Genomic DNA, 13018 nt, shown 5'->3' with positions numbered 1-13018 from the left:
AGGGTTCTGGGGTTGATGGTGGCTTCATTCGAAGCAGTCCCATTTGCCCAGTCCCATACCCGAATTCTTCAGCAAGAGATTCTCCTCAGATGGAATCGGAATCCGGAATCCCTGGACAATCGGATACGATTGAGCAAACAGACCAGAGAGTCTCTGGTTTGGTGGCTTCGGTCTCCAATGCTCAGCCAGGGAAAGTCATTTCTGCCAATATATTGGACGATAGTGACCACGGATGCCAGTCTATCCGGATGGGGAGGAATTCTCGGTCAATTATCTGCCCAGGGACTTTGGTCCCCGGAAGAATCCAGATTACCGATAAATGTATTGGAACTGAGAGCGATCAGACTTTGTCTGATTCACTGGACCGAGCAGCTCCAGGGCAGCCCGGTTCGGATCCAGTCGGACAATGCCACGGCCGTGGCTTATGTCAATCACCAGGGGGGCACCAAGAGTGTCCGAGCGGCCAAAGAAGTGGCTTGCATTCTTCGCTGGGCGGAACGATTTGTTCCAGCAATCTCTGCGGTGTTCATTCCGGGGGTGGAGAATTGGCAGGCAGATTATCTCAGCCGTCAGACCCTGGATCAGGGGGAATGGTCCCTCCATCCAGACGTTTTCCACCAGTTGTGCCTACGGTGGGGCACCCCGGATGTGGATCTGTTGGCATCACGATTCAACAGGAAAGTTCAGAGATTCGTGGCTCGCTCCCGCGATCCTCTAGCAGAAACCGCAGACGCACTGATCGCCCCGTGGGGGCAATACCAGCTAATATATGCCTTCCCTCCTCTCGCGTTACTGCCAAGACTTCTTCGCAGGGTAGAGGAGGAAGGAATCCCAGTAATCCTGGTAGCTCCGGACTGGCCTCGTCGAGCTTGGTACGCCGACTTGGTCAGACTGGTGGCGGACGTCCCGTGGAGACTTCCTCTCAGAGAGGATCTACTGTCTCAGGGACCGATCCTCCATCCTGCTTTACGATCGCTGGCTTTAACGGCCTGGCTATTGAGACCCAGGTGCTGAAGGACAAAGGTTTGTCAGCTTCAGTTATTCCTACTCTAGTTGAAGCAAGGAAAGCGACTTCCAGAAAGATTTATCATCGCACATGGAAGTCCTACATTGCATGGTGTGAACCTTTGGGGTTCCGTCCTCGGTCTTATTCGATTAGTCGAATATTGGCTTTTCTGCAACAAGGGGTTGAGCAGAAACTGGCCTTGAGTACTATCAAGGGTCAGGTCTCAGCATTAGCCATCTTCTTTCAGAAGCCTTTGGCTACTCATTCCTTGGTGCGGAATTTCATCCAGGGGGTGCGACATCTGGCTCCGCCAGTGCACGCGCCGTTACCCCCCTGGGATCTTAATTTAGTGTTGTCGGTTCTTCAGAAACCTCCCTTTGAAGATATTAGGGAGAGTCCTCTACCCACGTTGTCCCAGAAGGTGGCCTTCTTGGTGGCTATTACTTCTGCACGCAGGGTGTCAGAACTGGCCGCATTATCTTGTCGTTCACCATATCTGGTGGTTCATAGAGATAAGGTGGTTCTTCGTCCGAATCCATCCTTCCTACCAAAAGTAGTTTCAGAATTTCATCTGAATGAAGAAATTGTATTACCTTCCCTGTGTCCTAAGCCCAGTCATCCTCGGGAGTTTGCGTTACACTCCTTGGATGTGGTCCGGGCGATCAGGGTATACTTGAAAACGACAGACTCGTTTCGCAAGACGGATTCACTTTTTGTGATCCCAGATGGACCCAAAAAGGGGTTGCCTGCATCTGCCGCGACCATTTCCAGATGGATCAGACAGACGGTAGTACAGGCTTATTCTATTAAGGGTCGGGAGCCCCCGTTCCCTGTTAAGGCGCACTCCACTCGGGTACTTCGTGCGTCATGGGCCTTTCGCCATCAGGCGTCAGTGGTCCAGGTGTGCAAGGCGGCTACCTGGTCGTCGGTGCATACCTTCTCTAAACATTATAAAGTTGATGTTATGGCATCGTCTGATGCCTCATTTGGCCGCAAGGTTTTGCAGGCCGCAATTTGAGGAGACCAGTGGTCTACCTCGAGGGTTTTTTTCCGTTGGAAAATTTTTCTTTAGTCTCATTCTTTGTTTATAATGAGCCTTTAAAACTTCTAGTTTGGCACCGGTTGGGCCTTCTAGATTGGATTTGATTTTGTCAATCCCACCCCTCATTTGTGGCACTGCTTCTGGATGTCCCAGCTCTTGAGAATCAAGAAGACTACGTCTGTCAATGAGCGATAGAGAAAAATGGATTTTTGTAAGAACTTACCGTAAAATCCTTTTCTCTTAAGCTCATTGACAGACGTAGTACCCGCCCCTCTATCATTGAGTTGGGTTGGGTTAATTTCTCTGTACTGCTTTAAACAGAACTGATTCCCTGTAGCAGAGAGAGGGAGGATATACCCTCAGGGACTGCCCCCTAGGGTGGAGCCAGAACGTTTTGTCATTCTGCCTAGTCCTACTCCTGTGGAGACAACATAACCCAGCTCTTGAGAATCAAGAAGACTACGTCTGTCAATGAGCTTAAGAGAAAAGGATTTTACGGTAAGTTCTTACAAAAATCCATTTTTTTTTTTCTCAAAACTGTCAGGCTTTTTTGTTTAACCACTTTACCACCGGAGGATTTTGCTGTCTTACGTCCAGGCCACTTTTTGCGATTCGGCGCTGTGCGACTTTAACTGACAATTGCGCGGTCGTGCGACGCCGTACCCAAACGAAATTTACGTCCTTTTTTTCCCACAAACAGAGCTTTCTTTTGGTGGTATTTGATCACCTGTGCGATTTTTACTTTTTGCGCTATAAACAAATAAAAGCGTTTATTTTGAAAAAATAACAATATTTTTAACATTTTTTTATATGAAATTCCCCCCAAAAAAGATGTAAAAACCAATTTTTTTTTTAAATTTTTGGCCAATTTGTTTTCTGCTACCTATGTTTGGTAAAAAAAATCACAATAAGCGTATTTTGATTGGTTTGCGCAAAAGTTATTGCGTTTACTAACAAAGGGAAAGATTTCTGTCATTTTTGGTGTGTTTTTTTTTTAACGCGTAATGGCGGCGATCTGCGATTTTTTTTTTTTTTTTTTTTGCGACATTGCGGCGGACAGATCGGACCCTTGACTGACATTTTTGACACTTTTGGGGGTACCAGTGACATTACTACAGTAATCAGTGCTATACATATGCACTGTTACTGTAAAAATGACACTGGCAGGGAAGGGGTTAATTTTATTGGAGAGGGAGGGGTTAATGTATGCCTGGTGCTTACTGACGTGTGGGGGGGGGGAGGCGACTGTGTGAGACAGGGAAAGATCGGATGTCCAGCTATGCTGAACACTCCGATCTGTCACTCCCTGTCACTTGGGAGATCCGCCCGCTTGTGTTTACACAGGCGGGCGGATCTCCACACTAGATCCCCGACGATCGGGGAAGAGCGGCGGCGATCGCCGCTGCTCCTCCCCTGGCCCGACTCCCGCTGTGACCGAAAACAGCGGGAGCGAGCCTCCGGCGGCGCGCAAGCGCTGCCCAGAAGGGAGAGTGTCTGACGACGTAGTACTACGTCGTCAGACGATGACGAGCCACTTTGCCGCAGTAATATTACTGTGGGCGGTGGAAAAGTGGTTAAAGCGCACAAAAATAAAACCCGTGGACGTGATCAAATACCACCAAAAGAATGCTTTTTGTGAGGAAAATGCGGGATTGTCAGTTAAAGTAACGCAGTGCCGTATAGCAAAAATTGGCCTGGGCATTAAGTGGGTAAAACCTTCCGGGGCTGAAGTGGTTAATTACATGATATAATTTCTGTAACTTATTGGGTTGTCTTTTTAGGTAGCTCACACTTAAAGTGTATTTGGAGAGGAAAAGAAAGCCTCTAAATATATGAACTATGAATAATATAAAGACAATATAACAAGGCTACCATCCTATCCATCTATTGGCCACAAACCAAGAAAATGGGACATCAAATGTATAAAAAAATATAAAACACATAAAACTTCCTCAAATCAAACTGACATAGTTGTGCCATCATGTTAGGACCTCAGTAGTAGAACGTGGTGACTTTGTTGACCACATGCATTGTGGGAATTAAAAAAAAAAATCTATCTTCTTCGCTATGCTGCAGCATCGGTCAGATGCTGCAGCTGTCCCCTGCTTGCTCTCAGCCAAAGAATTGAGTGATCACATGGCTGCAGGTCGCTTAGTTCTCAGTTTGCTATAAGCAGAGAGCAGTGACGGTCAGTCACAACCCTTGGCTCTGCCCTTCCAGTGCTCACTAGAGTGCTGAGCTGGAGAGGCTGGCTCAGGCTCCCAGCATTGCACTGAGCATCTGGGTGGATCCTGACTTTGTCGGGATCCTTCCAAAGCCTGGAGTGGCTCGGTGACATTCTTGGTCATAGAACAAGTAAGTACACCACAGTAACCCACAAGAGAAGTATGACCAAAAAAAAAAAATTTTCTGTGCTTCTCTTTTAAGCAATGCCTAGCTTTGTTACATTTAGTATTTTAGTAGGCCAGATCCCCTAAATCAGTGGTTCTCAGCTCTTGTCCTCTATAGCTGCACGAATAATCGTTAAAAAAAAAAAAATCTCGATCTCGATTCACCCACCTCAAGATTTAGAACTGCATGTCCTCGATTCTTACAGAGCTGTTCTCTGCTTACAGAGCTGTTCTCTGCTTACAGAGCTGTTCTCTGCTTACAGAGCTGTTCTCTGCTTACAGAGCTGTTCTCTGCTTACAGAGCTGTTCTCTGCTTACAGAGCTGTTCTCTGATTACGAACCGCTGTAAAAAAAAAAAAACTTTAAAAAAAGAGCCCCAGCAAATGCTTATCAACATTGTTAAGGTTGCTAAGATAACGATGACATTGCATGTGAAGATGGGAGGTGAAGGAGCTGCTGAGAATAGGATCTCAGCAGGGCAACCCTGAATCCACAGGATGTGTGTATCTGAATTGTGCAGAACACATCAGGTAAGCAGGGCTTAAAAATAAAAAAGGGGGAGGGCTTAAGATCTGCTTTAATATGTAAGAAATATATTTCTCTCTGATGGGGAAAAAGCTTTGAAAAACAAATACGTAACCGCTTAGAGAGACGGTAAAGAAACCTCTACAGTGCATTATGCATTATAGAGTACAGTGACAAAGATTAAAGCGGAAGTAAACTTCCCTCTGTAACTTTTACCTATAGGTAAGCCTCTGATGAGGCTTACCTATAAGTACTGTAAATATCTCCTAAACATTCACCGTTTATGAGATATTTACTTAACATGCAGCCAGTGACATCACTGGTGCATGCACTCTGAAGGAACGGCCACCCATGCTGTCCCTTCAGAGCCCTGTGCTGTAAATGGTGGCTCATGCATGCATGCGCGGTAGTGAGATCATCGTGTCTCCGGCCAATCAGACGGCCGGAGGACTTGAACCCGGAAGGAAGAGGGTATGGGTATGGACCATGTCCATTTTACACTCGACTGATTGATCTGATCCGTGGACAGGATCAGATGTCGGCGGGTGTCAACACACTCCTGACCTTTGACACCTGCCGCTCCATAGAGGAGACTCGCTGGTCTGATCGGGTCCACCTGTGAAAGGGCCCTTAGACCGCATTCACACTGAAGCGGCACGACTTCGGGGTCGACCTGTGAAGTCCCGTGCACCGCGACTTCGGCGCGACTTGCACGGCCTTCACGCAATTGAAGTCAATGCAAGTTGCCTCCAGGTCGCCCCGAAGTAGTACAGGACCCTTTTTCTAAGTCAGAGCGACTTGTGTCGCTCCTATTAAACGGCTCCTGTACCAGTGCATGGACCGCGAGGGACCGCGACTTGTCAGGCTGACAAGTCGCCTGACAAGTCGCGGTAGTGTGAAAGGGCACTTAAGGCATAAAAGACCTAGCATACCAAGGTATATCATCCTTGTTTGTAAATAAAAGGATTTTGACTGTTGTCATTTAGCAAGCTATGCTGGAGATTTTGAATATTCTGCCATTCTAAGTTTGATTGCTAAATACAACTCATGTTACCTGCAGACGCATGCAACCGCCACTGAGCTAGATGCATGCAAAAGTCATTCATGTCAGGTAAGACATTGCAAATGTGCAGCAACCTTTGCACATTGCAGTATTTGTTGCTTATTATCAATCTTTAAATCTGTCTTGAAGAATGTTTCTCAGTCTCCAACTAGTTTGGCTATAAGAATAAATATAATATGATACTTTTTTTTCCAGCCTCTTTATGGAAATTCTAAAGTGCTGTACAGACTGTGATGAAATCCAGTTCAAGGAAGATGGCTCCTGGTCACCTATGCGGTCAAAGAAAGATGTGCAGGAAGTAAAAAACTCATGTAATGGAGTGGACAGTGAGTAGAATTTGCACTTGGGCTGTTTTTTTTCATGGGACTTGTAGCAAATGGTCTTCCTTTATATTGCACTGCTGTCATTGTACATTGCCCCCCCCCCCCCCCTCTACAGCTACATGAGTGAATGAGCAGTTTTTGTTTAACCGTGCATGTCTCTAGTCTTAACCAAGAACTAGATGCTGCGATCTGTAGGTGATTGGTCACTGGCAAAAAAAAAGCAGCAGGGATATCTCTGTATAACCACTGCCAACAAGCTTTGTTTTTTCCTAGTTTTTTGTTAGACAGCCAATGAAGACCTCCATCAATGGTATAAAGAAATGGCCGTACTCCAAGATGCATCAAAATTCCGATTTAATAGAATAACATCCCAAGTGTCACAAACAGTGTACAGGTACCTGTACACTGTTTGTGACACTTGGGATGTTCTTCTATTAAATCGAAATTTTGATGCATCTTGGAGTGCGGCCATTTCTTTATACCATTTGTATGCGGAGGCGAGCCAAGGCGGGCACCCGTAGCATCATTAGGCTCCCCACCTCTCACCTGGAGCAGCGAGTTTTTCTTTCTTTGGACAAGACATCCAACGCATTACGTTGGAGAGATTTTTGCTTAGACTCTATTCAAAATGTTTTGCTATTCCATAGCCACTGCAGCTCTCAATCCCCAGCTTTCTGGATCAATTGACTCCTTGGCTCAGCCTTGGACCATACACTGCCTGGTTCTGAGAGTAATCCCATGCTGCTAGTATCTCACTGTTGACTAAGTTGCCATAGGCAATTGTATTACGGTAAAGTACAGCCATTGCCCCTCCTGCTTTGCAGTGAGTCCATGACTGCCCCGTCTTGGTAGTGTCCCAATGGTATGGTTGGTACAGCAGGCCATGGTGACCTGGTCATGCATGCCCATTACCTCCATGTGTACAAAGATGACATATAGAATGGATGACGCATCTAAAGTCCATAAAAAAGCCTGGCACATAAGTCCCAATACACAGACCTTGTAATATATTGCAGCACTGGAAGGCAGCTTCTTAGAGACTTGAAGGGATCTCTGCAGCTACAAAAGAACACAAACAGGGGCGCCACTGTGGGTGCAGCAATAAAATCACCGGTTTTTAAAGCTGCACCCAGAGTGGCACCCTTGTTAATATTTTTATGCCCTTTGACTCCTACTGCTTTGCAGCGGGTTTAAGTACCTCCTTGTGGTAATGTCTCACTGTATGCTGTGTACAGTGGCATATATGGTGGTAATCTCACTCACGCCTTAACGCCTCCATGAAACTATTATAAATCCCCCAGCTTGACTTGATATCATCCTCTTGCAATCCCATGACCTGATTTACAGACTGGAAGAGGACGATGCGTCAGCCAATCACGTCTACTACATACAAATATGCTGACAAACAACCCCATAGGAGAAAAGCAGAATGGTAAACTCATCAGTTTCCTTTTGCTCCTTTGCTGTCCGATCAGCAGAACATTGACTGTAATGTATAAGGTGCTGCTATAGTATATGTTAAAACTCCGCGCTTATGGTAAATTTTGGAACCCTTGTCCCACTGGTACGAGTGACACTCCGTGGATACTTGGAACCCCTACTTCCTACTGTTAGGATCCCAGCAGACCCCAGCCACTTCCCTCCGGGAATCCTTCTATAGCACGGGACCCTCCAGGGATCACCTAAGACGTCCAATCTAAGGACCCTCAGAGGACACCAGGATCCATCCGTTGGATTACCACATATACCCGCTCTATACCCCTGTGTGGGGTGGGTATTTCTGGTGAGTGCGTTATTCACTTGAGGGGTCACCAAGCACCTCACTGCCCACCACGGGGTCACCCATCGTAGGTTTTTACGAAGACCGCCACCTGCTGTTAATATTGGACTTTTCTAATCCCTGCACACCACGGGGTCCCCCATTATAGGTTTTCACACGAAGACTGCCACCTGCTGTTCATATTGGACTTTCCAACATCACTCCATATTTATATTTAATTTATTGTCACCTCTATACTATTGATTATAGGTTCAACTTTGGACACTTTGGTCACGTTTTATATTTACCTTTATTTATTGGTCACCAGCTCACGTGCACAGGGCACTTTATATGCACACAGCACTTCAATTCAGGAAAAGCCTTATATTGTATAACCTATATTTTTTGATTTCATATTGTATGACTTTGTTTTTGAATATCACCCTTTGTGGTCACTAATGCACATATCACTTTGAGTCATTGGCACCCATCCCATTTTATATTTTTATATTTGTATTTATAGTTTGTATAATAATATTTTCACGTATTTCTTTATATTCTCCAGCAATTACACTATCTAAGGGTATACATGCACCAGTCACTTTAACCGTCTTAACACTCATTCACCCACTTGTTGTACAAGATATGCACATCAGATCTTTGTGACATCACACGTCATTTTGATCTTTTTGTTTACTTTATATACGTGTATATTAAAAAAGAATAGCGCGCAAATGCAAAAGAAATAACTACCAAATCTGAAGACAATCCATAAATAAAAATGGGGGTTTGGTCCCACCATATGGCCATATCGTGCTCAAGCCCACTACTGCGTCAAAGTACCTCATTATCAGTGGGTCCTACACTATCCATAAAAAAGAGATGAATCCAGCCTTTCTAACCCTTGGAGATAACACTCCTTGCTGGGAAGGATGTGAAAATGCACTACAGGGGACTCCTCCTATATCTACTTGATGGTGGACACTGAGTACAGGTGTGTGTGGGGGGGTGGGGAGGGTTGCTCAACCTCGATAGTCTGGTCAGACTGAATACATAATAAACAGGCAAAAAAATTTGGGGGAGCATACCCATGTATCTCTAAAGCTGCTGCAGCTATGAACCAAAAGACATGTATATTAAAAAAGAATAGCGCGCAAATGCAAAAGAAATAACTACCAAATCTGAAGACAATCCATAAATATACTTTATATACGTGCATCCACAGTGTTTTCTCCTATATTGGATTTATAGTGCATCATACTTACCAATCATATCAGCACTTCTTTAGCACCTTATACTACTTTCTTGCCACTAGGCAGCGCCATTCCCCTACCCTCTCTTTTCATTTATAAGGTGCTGCTATCACCCTGCCAGCCATGCTGTCTGAGAGTTGTGTAAGGCGGCTTCCACATGGGTACACTACAGCATACACCTGCATGAGGGCTGTGTTTACAGACACAGGGATGCACAGGTGTTCATGCAGTCTCATAGATACCTATAGGGATGCAGTAGCTGCACACTCTGTCTGCGTTCAGGACCGTGCACCAGCACAAATGTCAAATTGGGAGCAGCATCTGTGTATGTGCAGCTAGTGCCTTCCACTAGTCATTAATGGGACAGCTTGCACGGGAATCCATGAGACATCTGTGCATCCGTGTGCAGGTAAACATGGCTCTCACACAAGTGTCCTGCAGCTTGAACAAGGCCTAAATCATCCAGCATGTATGCTACCTGGGTGGTTAAGCTCCAAGAAGCTCTCCTACATCCAGAGAACGGAGTCCATGGATGACCCCACACTTGAAGTCCGTCACTATGGTGAATAAACTCGCTAAGCAATAGAGCAGCCTGAGGTTAGGAGCCCATCCATGGCTTCAGGAACTAGACAATATGTGCGTGCAGGTTCAGATACCTGCTTTGCATGTGTGTTTGCAAGTGAAGAACTTTAGTTACACAGCTGCTGCTCCCAATTTAATATGTTCTGGTACATGGCCCACTGCACTGTCTGCGTTCAGGATCATGCACCCGTATGGACGCTACATTGGGAGCAGCGTCTGTGTACATACAGCAGCTGCATCCAAATAATGTAATCAGGGGACTGCCTGCATGGGAATACGTGGAACATATATGCATCCCTGTGCAGGTACACACGGGTGTATGCTATAGGGCACCTTTGTGAACAAGGCCTAAGGCCCCTTGCACTTGGACGTCATAATTTACTGATGTTTACTCATTAACTTGTGATGCCCAAGTGCAAGGGGACAAACACTTGAGTGTAAAAAAACCCTGAGTAATGTGGAGTATAGTTGAGTAAAGGTGCGTAAGCATATAGATGAGTAAAATTATTCTTCTTTGCAGTATTGTAGTATACTCACTTATACTCGTGTAAACACGTGATAAATTACTGCGCTCAAATGTAACATTTTTGGTTTTACTGCTCTGTACTCAATGCTATATTACTGATCTTTATTTAGCTGTGTGCAACGTCCCATGGACAACAATGCATCTCATTTCAACACTGGTAATGAAGAATTTTACACTTCTATATGCTTACGCACCTTGCCTCGCCTCGCCTCTACTGAACACTACTTAGTTTCTTTATTGTACATCACGGGACACAAAGCAGCCATATACATTACGATCTGGGTTATATGCCACCTATAGGTGAATGGACACTGGCAACCACCAAGACAGGAAGTCCCCCTCTATATAACTCCTCCCATACAGGAAGTACCTCCGTTTTTTCGCCAGTGTCTTAGATGTGATGGTCACGATGGAGAAGCTCTCCAGAATTTTTTTTTTTTTAAAGAAAAATTATTGTATTATAATCCCGATTAAGATCTCTGGATCCAAGGGGATTGGTAATCAAGATTCTTCCGAAAGTGGAAGACTAAAAGGATGGTACCTGAGCCTCGGTAAAGAAAAAACAAGGTATTGCCTGTAATGCGACCTTCTTTGGCGCTGGACCCTGGGATCCAGACCCTTGGTAAGACCAACCCCCAAAGGCGTTCCGGCAGGGTGCTCTACAGGTCCAAGGGAGTGGCTCCAAAAAGGGAAGGGTACCCGGTGCTTGATGGTCGACAAGTGACAGGACCCGCCTTGAAGATTGGATTCTTGTTATAGACAGAATCCTGCAGCGGGAATGGTAAGTTCACTTTAAATTAAGTTGAACTGTTGCCTTCTGATTTAACAGATGCCGGGTGCCTTGTTTCATGTCTCCACTAGTGGCAGTGTATGTATTTACTGTGACGAGCGTAACTTGGATGCCTTACAGTCTGCCCTTAAAACCTGATGCTTGGTGTGCAGGAGCAGGCACTGACAGGTTCGGTTACCTGATGCATCCTTCCTGCGCATTTGCTCCCCTCCGTGGCTCTAGGAAAGAAGCATGGCAAAGTCGGTGGTGCTTTCAGTAGCAGGTGATCGCGCACAAGTTCTGCTTTTATGTGCATGGGCCTACACGTGGAGCCAGAAAGGGGCGTGTCCGTGACGCGTGGGCGTGCATCCTGCACATGTGCAGTAAACACAAACGGCACGGCATTTGAGGAGTGTTCCCGGCGGCGTGAGCTTCTGTCAGAAGCTGGGTGGGACACAGAGCAGCGGCAGTTGGCTGCGTGAGTCACTGTAGGTGCATGCTTACAGGCACCAATAGGTTCTGCTACTTTGGGGATAACTCTGCTGTATGTGATAAGCTATTCAGCTTGGCACAAGTCTTGAGTACTTTAAAGTTGGTACCTCAAGTTTATTCCTTCCTCTGTGTTTACCTCCCCTGAGAGGCCAGAGGCGATTGGCCAATCTGAGCCATTATAATTGTCAGGCATAGTAGCCACATCTAGTGCTTCTGTCTCAGCCTATGTCACTAAGGGTGATTTGGCATCGGCTTTAGCCGGCCTTGAGGGTGAAATTGCTGGCATGATTGCTTCAGCATCACAAGGAGAGAGGAAACTCGATAGATCCTCCTCACCTGAGCGCCCCCCCGTTTTAGTTTAGAATTGGGCAGAGGATGTGGAAGAAGTAGCTGTTAATGGCTTAGAAGAAGGCCAAGCAGAGGATTCCATTTCTGGGGAGTCGGGATCTGAGGAGCCATTCTCGGCATCTCAATCCCAGAGATTATTTATTAATTCTGTCTCTCACTGAAATGGTCCGGTCTAGATTTAAATTACCTCCCTTAGAGATTTCTGTAGGCTTTTGTTTTCTTCATTAGGCTCATTACGCCCTCATTAAAATCCTCAGGCTTTTCCCTTACATCCACTCTTCGAGCAGATAGTATATGCTGTTTGGGATCATCATGGTAGGATTTTTATTCCTCCCAAAGGTTTTCTTTGTTGTATCCGATGGAGGAATAGTTCACAAGAAAATGGATCTCAGGGTCTGATATTCCACCCTGCTTTACAGTCTCTAAATTTGATGGCTTGTCTATTGAAGCCTGGATTTTGAGGGAGTGGGGCAAATCTGGCCCCGCAGTCCGTACCCTGATAAACGCTAGGAAACCAGTCTCTAGGGGCATTTATTACAGAGCCTGGAAGTCTTGCATTTCTTGGTGGGAGGCCAGGAAGTGGCATCCCTGTAAATATATCATCTCATCGGGAGAATTCTAGCCTTCTTGCAAGTAGGGGTAGATATGAAACTAACCTTAGCCACTGTTTTAAAGGTCAAATTTCATCCTTAACATTATCTTTTTCCAAAGACCGATTACTTTGCATTCCTTAGTCCGAGCTTTTATTCAAGGGGTGCTACATATGCTTCCGTCAGTGAGGCCACCGTTGTGTCCTTGGGATTTAATTCAGTTCTGGCAGTTCTACAGAAACAGCATTTTAAGCCCATTCGGCATATTCCTCTGGTTCTCGTGACCAGAAAGTTAGTCTTTTTGATTGCAGTAACTTCGGCTAGAAGCGTATCAGAGTTAGTGGCTTTCT

General features: G+C 45.6%; 1 protein-coding gene across 1 annotated transcript in view; it reads left to right on the top strand.

The window, feature by feature from the left end:
- Positions 1–13018, top strand: part of PIAS1 (protein inhibitor of activated STAT 1) — a 168519-nt gene that overhangs the window by 138825 nt on the left and 16676 nt on the right. Inside the window, exon 10 of the mRNA XM_082254310.1 lies at positions 6222–6352. Within this exon, the coding sequence (XP_082110436.1) occupies positions 6222–6352 (131 nt within the window). The remainder of the gene's footprint in view (positions 1–6221; positions 6353–13018) is intronic.

The sequence above is a fragment of the Pelophylax lessonae genome, assembly GCF_965119305.1.
Source record: "Pelophylax lessonae genome assembly, chromosome: 4".
NCBI classification, from domain to species: Eukaryota; Metazoa; Chordata; class Amphibia; order Anura; family Ranidae; genus Pelophylax; species Pelophylax lessonae.
Note: the sequence above shows the minus strand (reverse complement) of the source record. Positions and strands in the feature narration are given on the sequence as shown.